The sequence below is a fragment of the Vipera berus genome (assembly GCF_964194415.1).
Source record: "Vipera berus genome assembly, chromosome: 12".
Taxonomy (NCBI): Eukaryota; Metazoa; Chordata; class Lepidosauria; order Squamata; family Viperidae; genus Vipera; species Vipera berus.
In genome coordinates this window covers 19,543,848-19,562,949 of record NC_138215.1, presented here as the reverse complement: position 1 = coordinate 19,562,949, position 19,102 = coordinate 19,543,848, and the positions used below count along the sequence as shown (strand labels likewise).

At 44.7% G+C, this 19,102-nt stretch overlaps 2 protein-coding genes across 8 annotated transcripts; one reads left to right on the top strand and one right to left on the bottom strand.

Moving 5' to 3' along the window:
- Window positions 1-1,671: 1,671 nt before the first annotated feature.
- On the top strand, window positions 1,672-11,058 carry DNAJA4 (DnaJ heat shock protein family (Hsp40) member A4). 4 transcript variants are annotated; one of them, XM_081337484.1, is made up of 9 exons: window positions 1,672-1,753; window positions 2,843-2,951; window positions 3,591-3,728; window positions 7,230-7,410; window positions 8,022-8,126; window positions 8,966-9,193; window positions 9,658-9,888; window positions 9,973-10,073; window positions 10,498-11,058. In XM_081337484.1, exons 3-9 carry the CDS (start codon window positions 3,597-3,599, stop codon window positions 10,711-10,713), a joined length of 1,194 nt encoding a protein of 397 aa, XP_081193610.1. In that variant the 5' UTR covers window positions 1,672-1,753; window positions 2,843-2,951; window positions 3,591-3,596; the 3' UTR covers window positions 10,714-11,058. The 4 variants fall into 4 exon arrangements, with proteins under 4 accessions (XP_081193610.1, XP_081193608.1, XP_081193611.1 ...); XM_081337482.1 differs by having other exon boundaries at window positions 9,658-10,073; XM_081337485.1 differs by lacking the exon at window positions 2,843-2,951 and having other exon boundaries at window positions 1,704-1,753.
- On the bottom strand, window positions 8,745-17,371 carry SKIC8 (SKI8 subunit of superkiller complex). 4 transcript variants are annotated; one of them, XR_014027700.1, is made up of 12 exons: window positions 16,780-17,370; window positions 16,451-16,478; window positions 15,630-15,735; window positions 14,845-15,017; window positions 14,116-14,264; window positions 13,164-13,257; window positions 12,964-13,057; window positions 12,507-12,599; window positions 11,783-11,861; window positions 11,497-11,682; window positions 10,177-10,240; window positions 8,745-9,134 (listed from the first exon to the last, which is right to left on the bottom strand). XR_014027700.1 is itself a non-coding variant. In XM_081337486.1 (10 exons), the coding sequence occupies exons 1-10, from the start codon at window positions 16,789-16,791 to the stop codon at window positions 11,593-11,595; spliced, it is 918 nt and encodes a 305-aa protein (XP_081193612.1). In that variant the 5' UTR covers window positions 16,792-17,370; the 3' UTR covers window positions 11,429-11,592. The 4 variants fall into 4 exon arrangements, 1 of the variants encoding a protein (XP_081193612.1); XR_014027701.1 differs by lacking the exon at window positions 8,745-9,134 and having other exon boundaries at window positions 10,099-10,240; XR_014027699.1 differs by lacking the exons at window positions 8,745-9,134; window positions 10,177-10,240 and adding an exon at window positions 11,249-11,377 and having other exon boundaries at window positions 16,780-17,371.
- Between the last annotated feature and the right edge of the window lie 1,731 nt (window positions 17,372-19,102).

The following is a 19,102-nucleotide window of genomic DNA, read 5'->3' as shown; positions in this document are numbered from 1 at the left end:
CACACACACCTAGGTGGCCAGCATCTTGAGATCTTTGACCTTCCTTTGTGAACACCCCTGAATCAACCAAACCTTTTGCTTTGCTTTGTTTGTGATAATATCTATGTCTTTTTCCCACTTTTATGCATAAACAAAAGTCATGGAGTCCAAAGACGATGAAAAAAATTCTGGGCAATCATCATCAGAAGATAAAAAATCCAAAGATCAGTCCAATGAAGAGAAAAAAAGTAAGGAGTCCAATGCAGAGGACAAAAAGCCTAGTGAGAATCCCACAGAGAACGAGGAAGCCAAAGAAGCTGATGGCCACTCAGTAAGGCAAAATTATCATTTGTTTCATGCACTTTCCCTTTTAATTCTAGAGACTCTGGTTCCTTCCAGGGCTATTTTTATAATTATCCCGTTTTTCATAAAGCAATTGCAGATTAATTATAGAATAAAAGCTTGGAGGCCATGCAAATTTTCTCCCAATAGGAGAGAATATTGGTAGCTCAAGGTTGAACTGTGGCGTTCTTGACAGCGCTGAGGTTGGTGGTTATAGGCATCTCATTACCCAACTTGGCACCATCATCAGTGACAGTAGATGTGAGGTTGGCTGCTAGGTTTATTTGGAGCAGCTTGCCCTGCCAGTATTCGTGGGTGTGCAGTTTGTACCCTGAAGGAGAAAACTAGATTCCCAAACTAGATCTGTCCTGGATGATGTTGATCTAATAATATACAAGTAGGCCTCCGTTATCCATTCAGTCATCATTCAAACAGCACTGAATTAGGTCTTAGTTGGATCCTTGGATTCTGGCCACTGCAGTGTCGTTGAATTGCACTGGTCCTGCCGTCACATAGTGATTTTCCAAATTCTTACAAGCAAAGTCAATGGGGAAGCCAGCAGGAAGTCACAAATCTTGGTTACAGGAAGTCCTCACTTAAGAACGGCAACCAGACTGCCGGAATTGCCTTTGCACTTGATGTTGCACTTTATGGCCACATCCCTTAAGAACGCCGGTTCCAATTTCTGTCAAAGGTTATATATTTAGAATTGATTGTATGTTACTCCGGGCAATCCAGTGTATGTAGCAACAGAAGAACCCCATGCAATTGGATCCAATTCCTTTAAAAATGTCTCTTTCTTGGGGAAAAGTTCCATGTCACTGTTCTTATTATTTGGAGCTCTGTTTGCATTGCATTGAAGCACTCCAAGCAGACCGCTACTTTTGTTCAAGACAACCCTGCGAGGTAGGCCAGGCTGAGCAAATTGGAATCACCCGAGACCCTCTTTCAGCCTTCCTGAAGCCCTGGACCTCCTCAGGATCACTCACAGGGGTCAGCACCTGCCGGGACTGCCTGAAAAAAAACCAAAAACCTGAAATTTAAAACAAAACTTGAGGAAAAGTCTTCCCACAGAAACCTGAATTTTAAAACAAAACTTGAGGAAAAGTCTTCCCACAGGAGACCTGAGGCGTCGCTACGCCACTAGCTCAGGCGGGCTTTTCCTCGCGGCGGGCGGGAGAAGACCGCCGAGGAGGGCGTGGCCGCGTTTGCTCTCGCCCCGCCCCTTGATTCCCGGCCGCGCGCCGATTGGTCGTCCCCCACCGGCCGCCGAGGCTCCGTCCAGATGTTTCTAGAGCCTGTCGTGACGTCACGGCGGCGGCGTTCCAGAAAGTTCGCGGCGGCCCCTATAAAAGCGCCGCAGCCGGTCGGCGCCGCGCCAGGAGCGAGTGATCGGGGCGGGTGGAGGAGGCGTTGCGCCCGGCCGGCGAAGGTGAGACTCGGGGCTTCCCGGAGCGGTGATCGGGCAGGCGAAGCTTCGGAGGGAGAAAGACTTCAAATCTATGGCGTCATTAAATGGAATGCAACCTTGGACTACAAATCCCATCGTCCGCCACTTGTTGCATCCTTTCCCCTGTCTCGGCCAGCCCCAATCGCCCTCTCCCTTCAGGGTGGGCAGAGGGTGATGGGAGGTGCGGTTAACCGGGTGGGTGAGCGGCCGAGGATCATGGGATTTGTAGATCAAGGAGCTCGGGAGGGGCGAGGCAGCAGGAGGAGGAGGTGCTGGTCTGGGCGAGGATCATGGGAGTTGCAGTCCAAAACGGGGCAGCGAGGTAGATTTTGCACTGGGGATGATGGGGCTTGTAGTCCAGTTTTTTTAAAAAAAATAATAATAATTTGGAAGGGACTTGGGAGGTCTTCTAGTCCAACCCCCTGCTTTTGAGGTGCTCTGGCTGGGGATCATGGGAGTTATAAAGCTCTGGGAAGAGATGGGCGGGCAGGCAGAGAGGTCAGTTGTGTTGGTACCAGTTAGTTGGCAAAATCTGGGGGGGGGATTCCTTTTGGCCAGAATTGCAATTCCAGATGGGGAATTGCAAAATAATTGGGCTGCTTCCCAGGGGGGGATCTGAAAGCCCCCCAACTCCCCAGGAGGCCTTCATTGGAAGGGCAAGAACATTAATAGGACCAGGCTCTAATATTAATAAATCCAGGATTGGGGAGAAATCCAAAAGGGGAGTGATAAGAAAAATTCTTAATCCTACTTGCTGCCGTTGGACTTGATCGGGATAAACTGGGTCTTTGGGAAGAAAAAGGGGGAAGCCGGGAAAAAGCTGATGATTCGTAGTCGGTCCATAGGATGGCTGGAAAGGAATCCCCATTCAGCAGTCCCGTGAGCCTGCTTTATTATTATTTGTTAAATTTATCTGCAGCCCACCTAGTATACCATTTATTTGGAATAGAGCAAGCTGTGTGTGTGTATTGTGATAAACTGTAGCTGATCAAAAATAATTCAGATTTTTTTGGTTATACAATACTGGTGCTTAACTAGTTGTTATTAATAAGCTCTTGTGACTGTCCATAGGGCTGAAAAGCTGCGCACCTGTCATTTTCCATGGCCTTGTGTTGTTGTGGGGAAAAATAGAAGTATTGGATGTCTTTGGCTGCCTTGAGTAATTGTTAAAAATAATAAGGTGAGGTAGAAATAAATCTTTAGAACTTAGGTGTGGTGTGTATTTGCTTGCCCTTGCTAGTTATTGTGTGATTTAGTTAGTTAACTTTATGAAACTTTGGGGCCATAAATGCAAGAACTGGCTCTGCCCACACCTCCCCTCCAAGTGGCTGCTCATTTCTGCTTTTAGGCATCCAGATCAGGAGTTGATTTTTTTGGTCCCAGTTTCAACAGCAAGATAAGCTATTTGATATGAGCAAGTTGGCTTCGTCCCTGGAACAGTGCATAACATGTTGCGCTATAAGGAAAAGAGGCCACCCACGAAGGGATGATTATTTATGCATGGAATTGCTAAATTTGTTGAAGGTTGCTTAAAGAAAATACAAAACACGGGTTTTCCCATTGAGACCAAGACTGGGGCGTTCAACCTTGGGAACTTTAGGACCTGTGGACTTCAACTCCCAGAATTCCCCAGACATCTTCAGGTTGCCAAAGTTGGACACCCCCCTGACCTAGATTGGATTAAAAACATACCAGAAAAATAGAATTCTGTGTGTGAGAACAAAGCGGAAAAATGCCCTGCCAGTAAATAAAAAGAATATTGAAATATTGATGCTGAGGCATTGAGTGAATGGTTGATTTGTTTCTCTCTCTCTCTTAGGCAACCATGGTGAAGGAAACCGGTTATTACGACACTCTGGGTGTGAAACCCAGTGCCACCTCCGATGAAATTAAGCGTGCCTACCGCAAGTTAGCATTGAAGTACCATCCTGATAAGAACCCCAGCGAGGGCGAGCGGGTATGAGCTGAGTTACATGGGGGCAACTTTAGCACCCAGGACCTAAATGTGCCTTTGCCATGTAATCTGTATAATCGACTGACTGCATTTCCAATTGTAGCAAGAAGAGGCACAGTTCACACACACAAACACACACACATGCTACTGACAGAAGAGAATATTTGTAGCTAAGGGTTGAACGGTGGGGTCCTTGGTGCTCTCTGAGTTTGGTGGTTTTCTGGCAGATGTTTCATGACCCAGCCAGGTAATATCAGTCACAGAAGGAAATGCAAAACCCCCACTTATTTCTAGCACTGATGATGTTACCTAGTTGGGTCATGAAATGAGACAACCAAGCTCAGAGAGCAGTACAAACCCCAACATTGCTACTATTAATGCTTTCAGGATGGACCTGTTTGCACGGGTTGCATGGAAAAATCACCCTACTCTAAATCTTGCCTTGGGTACTACGCAGAAGGTCCTGTAAAGTAGAGGTCCCTAACCTTTTGGGCACCAGGGACCGGTTCTGTGGTGAGAGGTTTTTCTGCGGATCGGAGGATGCATGTGTTTGTGTGCTACCTGCATCCTGCGGATGGGGCTCTGTTTGTGTGGACCGGTTGCTGGCATGCCACAGCCTGATACCAGTCCACGGACCGGGGGTTGGGGACCCCTGCTGTAAAGTGTGACTGCACTGACATACGACAGCAGCTGCAGCAGTGTCCATTGCAATTGGAAGGCAAATCCTGTTTGTTACTTCCTGCTGGTTTCCCCAATGACTTTGCTTTTGGGAAACCGGCACTGAAGGTCGCAAATGGCAGTGATGTTACTGCAAGCAACACAGCAGCCACAGCTGCAAGGAGCAGTCATAAGTCCCCTCATTGAGTGCCATTGTAATTTTGGTCATTCCACAAGGTCGTTTCCTGCTGACCTTGGCTATGGGAAGCCAACAGGAAGTTATCTTGCCTAGCAAATCTGGGATTCAAGTACTGATAACAACCAGGACTTCTGTTACTAAGTAGTGCAGCCACACTATATGGCTGCATCGTTTAGTGTCAGGTATCCCAGTCCCAAAGTCTAGGAATACTTCTATTAAAAAATTAACTGTCGGTTCTCTATTGATCATCCCGCTTAGTGCTGATAGAGTTTGGAGTACACCTGTTTTTCCCATCCTTGAGAACTTTCCTGAGACATCCTACTGGCTGAAAAATAATATTGTTCTGTTATGCAATTATCCTTTATTATCAGACTGTTGAGCTTTACATTTGACCAAAAAGCAAGCAGTAATTATTTTTAAATAACTGGGTGTAGTCAGCGGTACAATTTTTTCTGGAAACCTGATTTAAATATCTAGTAAGTTTAAGAGGGAAGGGACGCGGTGGCTCAGTGGGTTAGGACGCTGAACTTGTCGATCGGAAGGTCGGCAGTTTGGCGGGTCGAATCCTGAGTGCCACGTAGCAGAGTGAGCGCCTGTTACTCGTCCCAGCTTCTGCCCACCTAGCAGTTCGAAAGCATGTAAAAATGCAAGTAGAAAAATAGGGACCACTACGGTGGGAAGGTAACAGCGTTCCGTGCGCCTTTGGCGTCTAGTCATGCCGGCCACATGACCACGGATACGTCCTCGGACAAGCGCTGGCTCTTCGGCTATGAAACGGAGATGAGCACCGGCCCCTAGAGTCGGAAACGACTAGCACGCATGTGCGGGGGAACCTTTACCTTTACCTTTTTTAAGTTTAAGAGTATTTTCATTTGTTTCCTATGTTTGAGATACTAAAGAGTCTGGCTTAGCTCTAAAAGGACTGGTGGAAAAGCAGCAGATACGACTAACATACATTCAAGCTCGATTGCAGTGCACTGTAGAGGGGAAAAGCTAATTGATGTGAATGCACAGTTGTGCATGAACTTTTTAATTTAAGAAGGCGAGTCTAACATGCTGGTGTTGGGTCACAAAATAATTTGAGGGGGGGATTATTTTTAGCAACAATACGTGTGACACTTCTGTATGAGCAAAAAGCTGTTAATTCAAATTAATAAAATCTATCAAACTTGTCACTTGCATATTTTCATTTCAGCACTGATTAAAATGGCCTATCTGGAAATGGTAGTTTATTTGAACTTTGGCAGGGAACATTTAATTTTTCATAGCGTAGAGACATATGGTCCTTTGCTGGCATCCCAAACACAACATCCAGTTTCTTTGGATTATAAATAAAACAGTGGCCGACTGCAGTTTTGCTGCACCAGTGTAGCATCCTTTGTGATCCCAGCTTGTGATGCATGGCACTGCCATGATACAAAGCTGCCTCATGCAAAAGCGTTGAGTTCAGTCTTTTCCCCAGGTGGAAAACGTCGAAGTTGAAGGAAATGCCAACATGTTTATTATCTCCAAAGAATTATAACAATGCACTGATTGAAACTTAGAAAAGGAAAAATAGCTGCTGGGAGGATGAAAGCTCTTTCTCCTACAGGATATGTTTTCCGTAATGCAAATGTCACTCAACATTGCATAAGAATGGCAGGGGCTGTACAGGAGCCAAACTTGTGCATACATCTTCACACTTGCTGGATTTCTTTCTAGCTACTGGTATCAGACATGAGATACGGAATGCAAACAAAAACTGGGTGGGGGGAGGTGTTCTAAAATCCAAGAGGCAGCCCCTTGACCACAGAACAAGAGAAGAAGGATGTGACGAGGGGACGTAGGAATTACTAATTATGAGATAGAAGTAGAGTATTTGCTGTAGGGAGAAACTGCTGGGATGGCCCCAAACCTGTTAACACCCTTGGCTTTAAAGTTGAGGAACAGGAGCCCATAGCTTCATTTTGTGCTGCATAAGTAAACAGAGAAAGTCAAAGAAAGACGAGCTGGTTGCTCGGTCAGTTATTGTCCACTCAAAGTCTGCCCTGGATGGAAGCACTGTGCCTCTAAAACACCTCCTGTCTTATCTCTGCAGACACAAACACACAACTGGGTACACACATGGACTTGACTGGAGGTGGACAGTCAAAAGATCTTCCAGATCAGCTCCAGAATCTGTTACCCGTCGTATTTATTTTGATGGCGACTTCCAAATAAGAGCATTCACTTGAAAAGATGAAAAACCCTCCTCACTCTGGACCGCCTGAGACTGGGCAGAAGGCGCCCCCTGTACAATGTTAAAAACACAATTCTGGCTTGGAAATGTGTTTTAACATTTTAGAGGGGATGCAAACAAGGTTCCCTTGATATTTAAACCAGTAGGCCTGTTTGGGGATTCACACTACCGCTCTATATATTCTCCCTCTGGAAATTGGGGTATTAGCCCTTCAGTTTTTAGCATGTGTAGCCAGAACTCTGAGCGCCACACATAGGCACTTTGGGAAACGTTCAAGTGAGCGTACGACTGCTGATCTGAGATCTGTACCTTTTTTTATAATGTGGCTGGTGTGCTATTCTCGTGTGTGGAGGTTCAGACTTTGTTTTTTTAAAGTTAGTTTCCCCTGTGTGCTAGCCAGTTAATTCAGAGGGTCTCTTTCTCTCCTTAGTTTAAGCTCATTTCCCAGGCTTACGAGGTCCTGTCGGATCCAAAGAAGAGAGATCTCTACGATCAGGGTGGCGAGCAAGCCATTAAAGAAGGGGGCTTAAGCGGGGGCAATTTCTCTTCGCCCATGGACATCTTCGACATGTTCTTTGGAGGCGGCGGCCGGATGAATCGAGAAAGAAGAGGTAGGGGGCCTGGGTTTTTTACTTGCCTTGCCTCAGTTCAAGCAGTTGAGAGAAACTGGAGAGGTCAAACGCTTCTAACGCATTCTTCGCCAATGATCACGGAGAAAGGGGTAATTTTTTACAGCAAACCTGCTTCGATACAGGTGACTTATTCAGAGTCAAGTAGTTTGGGTGGGGGGAAGAGAATGGCAAAGCTGAATACTGTAGTACAGGGATCTCCAACCTTGGCAACTTTACAGCTTGCAGACTTCAACTCCCAGACCTCTGCTGTAATGAATTCGTAGCAGTTTGGTTTTCTGTCTGAATAATTGAAAATTCTGGACATTTTCAGAGTTAGTGAGCTCCCCTAGAAATTTGTGTAGGGAAGGAGGCCATGAGTTTTGCAGTTTAAATCCTGCTTGAGGTGGTTGACTAGAGACGAGCGATTGCACTGTTTTTGAAAAACAATTTGGGAGATAAATTTTATTTCGATGTTAGCCGTGGGGCAATAGTTGCAATTGTCCAACTTTTCTACAAAGGGTGGGGGCTGCCATGTTAGGTGTGCCAGTAGCTCTGCTGAAAAACTCGAAAGGCACCTTGGATATTGTTAACTGCACTTATGTTTTAATCAGGTAAGAATGTTGTCCATCAGTTGAGTATCACACTGGAAGACGTGTACATGGGAGCCACAAGAAAACTAGCACTTCAGAAGAATGTTATCTGTGACAAGTGCAAAGGTAACAATTCCTCGATTAGACGACTGCAAGAATTGAGTACAAAAGTTGGACCCGTCTCGGGAATTTTAGAAACTGCTCTTGCCTTCTTGACCGAAAATGCTGATCATTTCATACAGTGTATTTTAAGACACCAGCTGTCTTTGAAGTAAAGCAGATTTTGTGGCGTGGTGACTCACCAAAAGTGTTTTAATCCAACCACAGGAATAGGTCACTAGTCTATATTTGTGTTAGATTCATCTCATGGAGATTGCTCTGAAGTAATATCCCAAATGAAATCTGCTGGGGCATTTATTTTTCCTCTGCTTCAATCCAGCTTTTTCAGAGGCCTTTGGAAAGCTAGGCTAGTAATAGAACGTTGCCATTAAAAAGAAGCATTAGCAAAAAATAAACCTGTTTGGAAACTGGAGTATAGTGTTCGTGTGAGCTGCCCTGGTTTGTGAAATTTCATCCTGCCGTCTAACAAGAGGATTCCCACCCAGCTTTTCAGAACCATTTGCAAATATGAGAACGATAAATTTAGCTTAATAGTTTGGTTGAGTGTCCTACTCGAATAAATTTGATAGGTCAAATTACATGATTTTTGGAAGGGGGGGGAGAATGCATAAAAATACTGTGTTTTATTATAGACTGAAATGCAGACAGCTGGAATACAATTCACTCCACTGAATGAGAGGTGTAATGCAATCTTAATCCTGTTCTCACAGAGTGCTGGGAACTCTGCACATTGCTGAAATTAGTGTTCAGTTTGGAGAGTTGAACCAAAACTTATTTTGTGTATGTGCGGTTTGTGTTATTTATTTATGTATGTATGTTGTGTGTCTTGTGTTCCTTCTTCCAAGGTTACGGTGGGAAAAAAGGGGCTGTAGAAAAATGTCCCACATGCAAAGGGCGAGGCGTGCAGGTGCTGGTCCAGCAGATTGGACCCGGCATGGTGCAGCAGATTCAGACCGTGTGTCCAGACTGCAAAGGCCAAGGAGAACGGATAAATCCCAAGGACAGGTGTACCAACTGCAATGGCAACAAGGTGGTTAGGGAGAAAAAAATCATCGAAATTCACATCGATAAAGGTAAGTGTTGGAAATGGACGAGAGGGCGTGGGAGACAGCTGTGCAGCTCAGTTATTCTTGTGAAACTCAGAGGCTAAATCTTGGTCACTTTAAGTACCAGGACTTTGAAACCCAGTAGACATGGCCTCATTTTAGGATTGTTGTTCTGTGAGAAGTAACCTTTTTAAGTGGTAAAATTGCACTTCTGTTGTGAAAGGCTGTTCTTACGTTCTTTGGAACTAAATTTTGGTTGCTCGTAACAATTTCAGCATAGGCCAAACCACAGGCTCGTTTCCTGTTCAATCATGAGTTTCTGAAATTAATTTTAGGATAATTACATGTACACAGAGATAAATACATGAATAGAAGTTTGAAGGCGTGCTGAATTGCAATTGCATAAAAATTCCCGATCATTGGAAGTACATCCCATAGAAATATCTTGCTGTGATCAAGGCTTCTTTCCCCCCCCCCCCCCCGTTTTCTAGGTATGAAAGATGGCCAGAAGCTAGTATTTCACGGAGAAGGTGATCAAGAACCTGACCTGGAACCGGGAGATGTCATTATCGTACTGGATCAAAAAGATCACTCTGTGTTTCAAAGGAGAGGCAATGACTTAGTTATGAAAATGAAAATCCAGCTGACAGAGGCATTGTGCGGCTTTAAGAAGACCATTGAAACGCTGGATGACAGAGTCCTTTTAATCTCCTCCAAACCAGGTAAGCTTGGCCTTTTGGGTGTGTGTGCATGTGTGTGTGTAGAACTACATTACATTTTATCCATTACATTTCATCTTCCAACAGGTGAAGTGATAAAGCACGGAGACATCAAATGCATCATAAATGAAGGAATGCCGATTTATAAATCTCCCTTGGAAAAAGGTTCCTTGATAATACAGTTTCTGGTAAGCAAGGCGGTTGCTTTTTAAAAAATATGATTACTTAATGCCGGCGTGGAAGGTTGAGCTGATATAGCAACTAAAATTTGGGTTTTGTGCCTTTAATTACCTGGGCCTGCTGTAAATTCCCGCTGAACTCGGAATTGGTGAGGGATCGTGATGGTTTTCGATAGCTGTGAATAGAAACACTTCGCTGAATAAGCAAAAGCCACATTTTTACCAGATTTAGTTTCGAATGATCAGTGATGGAGTTTATACGTAATGAACCTCCGAGCTGCTTGTTTGTGAGGCATAGCCTGTTTCAAATCTATCCAGTTTTAACGGTTTCTTCAATAAAAACAAACCAATTACGGCTTCGCAAGAGAGTCAGACCTGTGGCAATCTGGGACATGCGCTTGACTCAAGTTCGAATTCTCTCTTCCTCTCCCAGGTGGCCTTCCCCGAGCATCACTGGCTTTCCAACAATCAGCTCCCTCTCTTAGAAGCTCTGCTGCCTCCCAGGGAAGAGGTAACCGTTTCCGAAGATATGGATCAAGTTGAGCTAGCAGAATTCGATCCCAAGGAACGGACGTACCGAAACCACAGGGAAGCCTACGAAGAGGACGATGAAGGCCCAAGAACGGGGGTCCAGTGCCAGACCTCGTGAACCGAGCAGTCCCGGCACACGAACTTGTCAGAGAACTTGAACCGTCGCTGAACTCCGAGGCTTGTCGAGTTCGGCACGACGAATGGCTGTATATTAGTTCGTATTCCATATTTGTGTTCATGTTGTAAAAAAAGAAATGGATCTGCGTAACTGCGTAACTTGAAACCCGAATGTCCTGCTGTTCGATTTAAATAAGCTTTTTTTTTTTCATTTACACAAAAAAAAAATAACCGTCCCAGGCCTGCGGTTTTCTGGCTGTCTGGGGCTACGAAGAATGTTTGCTGGGGATGAAACCGCGACTGATCAAGAGAGCCGAGTGTTTGAGAAATAGGCATGTAAAGATTTTCCCCAGCAGTAGTTACTTTGAACATTGCCACGTCACCTTAACAAGACTGTCTCAATATGCTAGATTATTTATTTAATAGATATTTTATCAAATAAAATATCAGGACCATTTTTTGTGTGTATGAAACTCTTCATGGTTACTCTGGATGGGAATTGTGTGTTTATTTCTGTGGGGAACCTCACGGAAAGAGTTTGGAACGGTCCTTCACACACTTTGCACATAGGAACTGAGCCCGATTCCGCTTAGCTTTGTGAGGTCATCGACGGGCAAATGCTTTAGGAGAGGTTTACACAACTTTGGAAGGCAATATTGTTAAGTCTGCAAAACAACCAACAGCGCCGGGAGGAAAACACTGAATTGCTGCCCAGATGCCACAGCAGGGGTTTATTTAGCTTTAAAACAATAAAAAAAACAAAAAAAAACAGCAAAACGCCCACCTGAATAATTTTCAGATGCCCATCTATTAAGATTTTGGAGTATCAAAATATGTTTCAGACAGCCGACATCAATAGTTCTCGTGAGCAGAAATCTTTTTACACAGGACAATCGTAAACGTGTATTTCTTGATCGTCCCCAACAGAGACAATTTTTGAGCCGTTCCCATTGTACTGCACGCCCCAGACCTGTGGGTGGGAGAGAAGGTTCCCCCCCCAACAGGTTAGACAGGAGGAGAGCCGGTGACTGGCTATCCCAAAGGGCAGCTCCAGCCTCCCTCTCCCTTACCTGGTCTTGGTGGTCAAAGAAGGTGTGGACGCAGGTCCTGGAAGGCACGTCCCAGACTTTGACCGTTTTGTCTGATGAGCTAGGATTGAAAAAAAGGGTGGTTGCCTCGTTTAATGCCAGGATTCCCGTATCTGATTTGAGTCCGGCTACAGTTGCTTTAATAATAATAATAATAATAATAATAATAATAATAATAATAATAATAATAATAATAATAATAATAAACCTTTATTGTCAAAGTACAACATGTGTACATTGAGATTAGCTGAGCCTCCCCCCGTGCTCTCTCCCCACAACACACAGTGACAACAAACCCTCCATCCCACCACACTATGTGAACCAACTACACCACACAGTTATGTGCTCTTAGGAAAGTATTGATTTGGTTTCTATCCTGCCTTTTGTACAATAAAAGTTCACTGCTTGGTAGATGTGGATGATAAATCCAGCAATGGCCAATTTTAGAAAGATCCTTCCCTTCTTCCTTCCTTCCCTCCTACTCCTTCCTCCATCTTCCTTCATTCCTTCCCTCATCTTCCTTCTCCCCCTATTTTCTCTTTCCCTCCCATTCCTCCCTCCATTTTCCTTTCCTCATCTTCCTTCTCCCCTCTTCCTTCCCTCTATTATTTTCTCTTTCCCTCCCTCCTTCCTTCCTTCCTTCCCTCCCTCCGCCCTCCCCCAAATCTGTTACAATTGTGGACAGAATATATATTGCTCTACTTACCTGGAAACAAAATGGGTATCGTCAGGGCAAAAGGCTACATTTAATACCCAAGATCCGTGGCCGCTCAGAGTGCCTGCCAAGTTGGCGTGCTGTCTGTGAATTCAAAAACAGATTCTGGGTTAGAGAAAACATCTTAACATTCAGGCTCTTGCACAGAATGCCCCCAAGATCCTTCTAATAAGAGGTAGGAATAGACAAGCTCAAACTAACAAGCTATCAATGACAGCTTGTAACCACAGGTAGACTTTTGAGATAGGAGAGAGAGTGCAACATCTTGCAAGAACTTCTTAACATACGTGCCCATTTCAAGAGTGTTACCGTAATTCCTTGGATTCAGAAAACTCAGGAGTCGGGAAATGGAAATACAAAAGGGGAACAGCAAAGAGAGCTGGCTGGAGGATTTATGGAGAAGGGAGCCGAAACAGTAGATAGAGGGTTCAACAAAAGCATCACTCACACATCATATATCTTGATGTAGCCATCATCTGACGCAGTCACAAGCAACTGAGAGTCTGGAGAAAACGTCAAGGAACGGATAGGCATGGCGTGACCTGAAGGGCGAGAGATAATCACTCTCTATTTTGGGCTGCTTGAAATGTAGTTTGCATCTTGCTCTATAAATCTACTGAACTACTTCCCAAAAATTCCAAACCTCACCTTCCAGCGTGTGGAGAAGTTTCCCGGTTGCAATATCAAAAATATTGATAATCCCGTCGATAGCTCCACTGGCTAGATATTTTCCATCTGGACTCTATAACAGTCAGAAACGAGTATTGAGCCCCGCCCTCTTCTCCTATACCACAAGAAGCCACGATATTCACACAACACACTAGTCCTCTTCACCTTTTTGCATTTACAGAGTGTGAAATTTGGTGACTGACCTTGGTTACATTTTGGTTTTAGTAAGCTTGAAAACCCAGATAGAATTATTTGCAGTATATTTTGTTCAAATGGCCTAAATGGGGTATTACGTCACAACCAATGAAGTGTGTTTTGTGAATCCACCTACCAGCTAGAATGCAGAAGAGAAACAAATCTTACCTAACCTTGGGATCATACAACGTAGCAAGGTAAGCATGGATGCTACCCATCTAATCGGCACATGGGACTTTAGGAAGGATATCAATGAAAGAAAAATAAGTTGTGGACCTATTAAAAGCGCAAAATACATCCGTCCTGATTTAGATCACACTGCTACATCCAGTGAGGAAGAACTAATGGAGACACATCTGTAAATCCCATTTAGGTGGGCTGGATTGATGGCTGACAAAAATACATCACTGCTGTGACGTCAGCAGAATTCCCTTTGAATGTTTCTGGATTCTAGTGTAGATTTTTACCCTGGTTCCAAATACCAAAAAAAATGCAGTTTATTTATCTCTGTTAAATTGATGTGCTCGAATTATGAAGGGAAAAGAGGACGGATTTATTTGGAAAATATTTTACGGTGCCGACACCCTCCCAGCAGTCTCTCTCCTCTCTCTTCCCTCAGTGCTGCTGGTAAAACCGTTATAATTCAGCACAAAGTATCTGGGATGACCTTGCAGAAGGAGAGTGATTATAACAGGTGAAAATACATGCTTATTAAAAGACAAATCAAGCATCTTACGTAGGCGATGCTTAGGATGAATTTCCCTCGAGTGTCCAAGGAATATTCCTTTTTTCCACTCTCAACGCCAAATATGTTGACTTTTCCGATGTGGCTTCCGGTTGCCACATACTGGGAATCGGGAGAAAAAGCCAGCGACCAAGCATCAACTGCGTGAAAGGAAGAGAACAAAACAGTGAGATATCCAGTAATGCGTAAGTTGCATTTATTTCTCTTGTGCAATATTCAAATGCCGGTCTGGCAAGGAAGCAAATAGTGTTCTGAATAAGCAAACCAGAATTAGTAAAGCTATATTCAGCTATTTTAGTAAAGCTATATTCAGTTGTGATTAGTCATGATTAACGTTAATTGGATCTGGGTTATGAGTTCATTGTCTCAACGTGGGCTGTGAATACACATCCCAAAGGTCCTTTTTTTTCCAAAAAGGCAACTGGATTTTCTTGTTTTTTTCCTTTGAAAACATTTCACTTCTCATCCAAGAAGCTTCAGAAATAGACAAGGTCCAGTTGTCTTTGGGACAGCCACGACCGGGTAATTGAGAATCTCCATAGACTGTGAATATAACCATTATTCACTGTCCTTTTAGTTATTTACTTATAAGTAAATAAAAAAATTTGTAACAGTCACTGTCATAACAAAGTCAGCCATAACCTTTCATCTACTAATTAAAATGGATACGCCACAAGCAAATGACATTTGCTCAGTTCCCAGCGATGGGTCGAACATTACCTGGCCCAGCATCTATTGACTTAATCTGTTTGCCAGTGTCCAAGTCCCAAATGCGGATGTGAGCATCTAATGAGCTGGACGCAGCAACTGTGCCTGTGTGGCTAATGTCCACAGAAACGACACCCAGCTGATGACCTTCTAAAGTCCACTTGAGGTCCAGCTTCTCCTCATTCCTTGGAGAAACAAAAAGAAAGCATTTTTTCCCTAAAAAAGAATAAGTGGTACACCTATCAATAGTTTTCCATGTGGTGTATCTAGCAAGGCTTCCTAAAATTCCATTCTTGATACAGACTCCGCTCCCAAATCACGTTTTCCTCCCAAACCTGGAGGAACACTACAGGTAGTCCTTGACTTACGGCCATTCTTGAGCCCAGAATGATGATGTTAAGTCATGGCAGTCATTAGAAAAGCAACCTAGAACTAAGGAGCAATTTCCTGACAGTTAGAACAATTAACCAGTGGAACAACCTGACTCCAGAAGCTGTGAATGCTCCAACACTGGACGTTTTTAAGAAGAAATTGGAAAACCATTTGTCTGAAATGGTATAGGCCAGGGTTTCCTGCCTGAGCAGAGGGTTGGTCTAGATGACCTCCAAGTAGGTCTGTCAGAACTTTGAAAACAGGTCATAAATCGTACTGGGCAGATCCGTGGGAACTTCCAGTAGTCTCTAAGTGACGGGTTGTTAAACAAGGATTACCTGCACGTGTTTCTCTTACTTGTTTAAGGACAGCTTTGCACACCTGTAAAACTGCACAGCGTTTTTAGAAAACCTCCTGGAATTTACCATTTCCAGACTTTCACCAGGTCATCCAGAGAGCCCGAGATTACGGTCTCCGAGCCGTCGTTTCTGTTTTTGCCCCAAGCTACCGACCAAATTGCATCGTCGTGCGCTAAGGGGGAAAAAAAGAGAGAGAGATGACTCTGTTAGCCTCTTCCAAGAAACAAGTTCTACTGAGCAAAGCCAGCCTCACCAGCAAGAAACCTGAAAAACCCTACAGAAGAGAATTCCAGGCGTTGATGATTCGATTTTGGGGGGATCCCAACCCTTCCCCAGTCATTGCCCAGCTAGTCTGGTGAACCACACTTTCTACCCGTGGAAAGCAAACCTGGCTTGAGCCTGCCCACACGTTAAGGGTCCCCTCTCTTAAGGGACCAAGAAGGGTCTTCTCCGTGGTGGCTCCCTCCCTATGGAACATCATCCCCATGAAGATAAGATTGCCCCCCTCGATGGGCTTGAAAGGCCCTGAAGACATACATTTGCCAGGTCTGAGGACCCCAGGGTGATACGGACCCCATCAAGTGGTTAATTTAATTGTTGTTGCCAGGGAGGTGGAGGGCTACTGAGGTTTGTATTGGGGTTTGATTGTGGTTTGATTGCTGTAAGCCGCTCAGACTCACAGTAAGCAAGCTGGGCTTAATAAATAAAATGAATATATACTTTTTTAAAGGCAAGAGATATCCTTGTTTCATCCATGACCTGAGCACGCCACCATATTTTTCATTTCATTTTATTTTTATTAAACTTATCAGCCGCCCATCTTACCACAAGGCAACTCCTTCCAAAGCAAACAAACCAAACAGTGCAGAAACACAGAATTTCCTTACCTTGTTCTTGCTTGAAGAGAATACTGTACTGAAAAGGAGAGGGGGGGAAAAAACCATTCAATCAACCATTCAATCCTCTTTATATATATATATATATATATATATATATATATATGTATGTATGTATGTATGTATGTGTGTGTGTGTGTGTGTGTGTGTATGTATGTATGTATATATATATATATATATATATATATATATATATATATATATATATATATATATATATATATATATATATATATATATATATATATATATATATATATATATATATATATATAGTGACAAATGTCAAATTGCAAAGCCAGGCGATGATGTCTACTTACCTGAGTTGTCATTTTTTTTAAATTATTTTTTTCCCCCTCACAAACCGATTGTGTGCATCAGAGCTCTGGAAGGAGAAGAAATTGCTGAGGAGAGGGGGGAAAAAATACATTCCATTAAATATGCCGTCAATTCTCCGTTCGATTCAAAGCCGCCGTTGAAAAAGATAAAATGAGAAATGGAAGGGAAGGGAATTGGAAGGGAACAGGAACAGGAAGGGAAGGGAACAGAATATAGGATAGAATAAAATCATCTTTACTGTCATTGAGTAACTCACAACGAAGGTGAGGGCTGTCCACTACCCACACGTAAAAACCACGAATAAGCACACACGTTACACCAGGGGTCTTCAAACTTGGCCCTTTTATGACTTGTGGACTTCAACTCCCAGAATTCCTCAGCCAGCAAAGCTGGCTGAGGAATTCTGGGAGTTGAAGTCCACAAGTCATAAAAGGGCCAAGTTTGAAGACCCCTGCGTTACACACACCAGCCATGATTAAAAGGCAACAAGCCCCGATGTGGGGGGGCGGCGAGGCGGAAGAGCCCAGATGTGGGGGGGGCAAGAGGGGGTTGCTATGGAGACTGGCGTCCCCCCTCCCCTTCTTCTCCCCTCGGTCGGCGCCCCCAGCAACTCACCCGCCCAGGCTGCAACGTCGCCGCCCAGCGCTTGGGGCGCCTGCCGATGACGACACGCCTCGCCACCGAGACGGCGGCCAGAACGGCGGCGCGTAAAGCGCTCTCTGCTGCCCCACGGCGGCGCGGCAGGGACGCGCAGGCCCGGCTCACTTTGGCGCCTGGATCGCGGGGCGTTCGGCGGGTTCCCGGGCGCGCCGCTTGAGCAGAGGAGGGGAGTGGGGGGATCTGGGAAGCATTTCTCGGCCCCCCTCCCTTGCCAGGGGGGCGCCCGAGGGACCCTGCAAGTCTTGCAACCCGGGAATTGCATTGCGGCCCCAGTGCAGGAGCGTGCGTGCACACGCGTGGGTCTCCTGCTTGCACGCCCCTTTCGCTTTCCTGCATCTTGACTCATCCGAAGTCGGTTTTTTGGGGGGGGATTTTCCTGGCTGGAACCCCAGCCAAGCGGCCCCATCTGGAAGGGGCAGCTTGCAAGATCTCGGAGCTCTCCCCCGCCCTGCTGAAAGAGAGGACCCCCCCAGGACCCCCTCCCCCCACCTTTGCACCCCACTATTAGGACCTCCTTCCTTCCTTCCTCGCAGCCAGGGGAGAAGGAGAGCAAGGATGGGCTCCTTTGCTGCCCTAAGACGAGGACTTCCTGTAATAGTAGCTTTCTTGGCTTTTCAGGGGCTTCAGCTGCCCCCCTGGAGCGAGCCCAGCCCCTCTTCTTCTGCCCCCAGCCCGGCTCTTCTCTCCAGGAAAAACCCTAACTGGGATTTGCACATCTGGATCCCTCCTGCCCCACATCTGTCTTCGGTTTCCATTCTTCTCGGCCTGAGTCAGCCTGGCAGATTCTTCCTGGGGTAAAATAGATGTCCTTTCCAAACTGCCTTTGATATGCCTCATAAATCTGGTTGGGACCAGCTGGAGAGAAAGGAAATTTTTAAAAAACAACATCATAAAGGCTTGGAGTTCCATTCTTCAGCAAATCTCACTGACGAAAGAAATAGAAGAGCAACCTATTAATGTTTGAATAAAATAAAGTATCCTTCCCCCCCCCCCGCCCCCCATTAGCGTGCCAAGCTTCCTTAATTCACAAATCTTTGGTTTATTCATCCTTTGAGTTTAATTTGCCAGCCTCAGCATCCTCTGTGGATCCAAATTAAATAGCCCGCTTTCTTTGAGGTTAGATGGTGGGCATAGCTGTGGCAGAACCAAACATACATTTCTGATACACCGTGAGGTTATTTCTCACGTATTCTTTAGCAGGTTGACAATTTGGGACTGGAGCTGATGGCAGAAATCTTGGATTAAAAGATTGTGATAGCCATCAGATCTTTCCTTTAACCGTTGCGATGTTCCAGATGAGTTTCTTATTGAGCCTCGATTCTGACTTACGTGGCAAAAATCACCTTTTTATCACGTAATCTCTTTCAATGCATCAATGCAGCCTTATCAGCCTATTATTTTGACTGCTGTCAGATTATTCATCCAATTAAAAAAATAAATCTGGAGCCCCTTGAAGGGCAGCTAAATTTTGTCTTGCAGAACTGAACTGTCCAATTACATATTCAACCCTGAGGTTGATGCAAATATAATTTTGATAGGCTTTTAACCCGTCTTGAGTTAGTTGGAGGTTTTAAAGAAGCGTTCCTTTGTCCCTTGGGGAGAAGTCAAGATCGTTCCTAATGTGCAATAATTCAGATAATTGGC

Bases quoted from the DNA above. Each gene is read 5' to 3' on its own strand.
- DNAJA4 (XM_081337482.1), top strand. From the start codon at position 3,597: ATGGTGAAGGAAACCGGTTATTACGACACTCTGGGTGTGAAACCCAGT. The intron at 7,411-8,021 runs GTAGGGGGCCTG...TGTTTTAATCAG, and splicing joins GATGAATCGAGAAAGAAGAG to GTAAGAATGTTGTCCATCAG. The intron at 10,074-10,497 runs GTAAGCAAGGCG...TTCCTCTCCCAG, and splicing joins CCTTGATAATACAGTTTCTG to GTGGCCTTCCCCGAGCATCA.
- SKIC8 (XM_081337486.1), bottom strand. The intron at 13,058-13,163 runs GTGAGGTTTGGA...CTCGCCCTTCAG, and splicing joins ACTTCTCCACACGCTGGAAG to GTCACGCCATGCCTATCCGT. The intron at 11,683-11,782 runs GTAAGGGAGAGG...TCCCACCCACAG, and splicing joins TCTTTGACCACCAAGACCAG to GTCTGGGGCGTGCAGTACAA.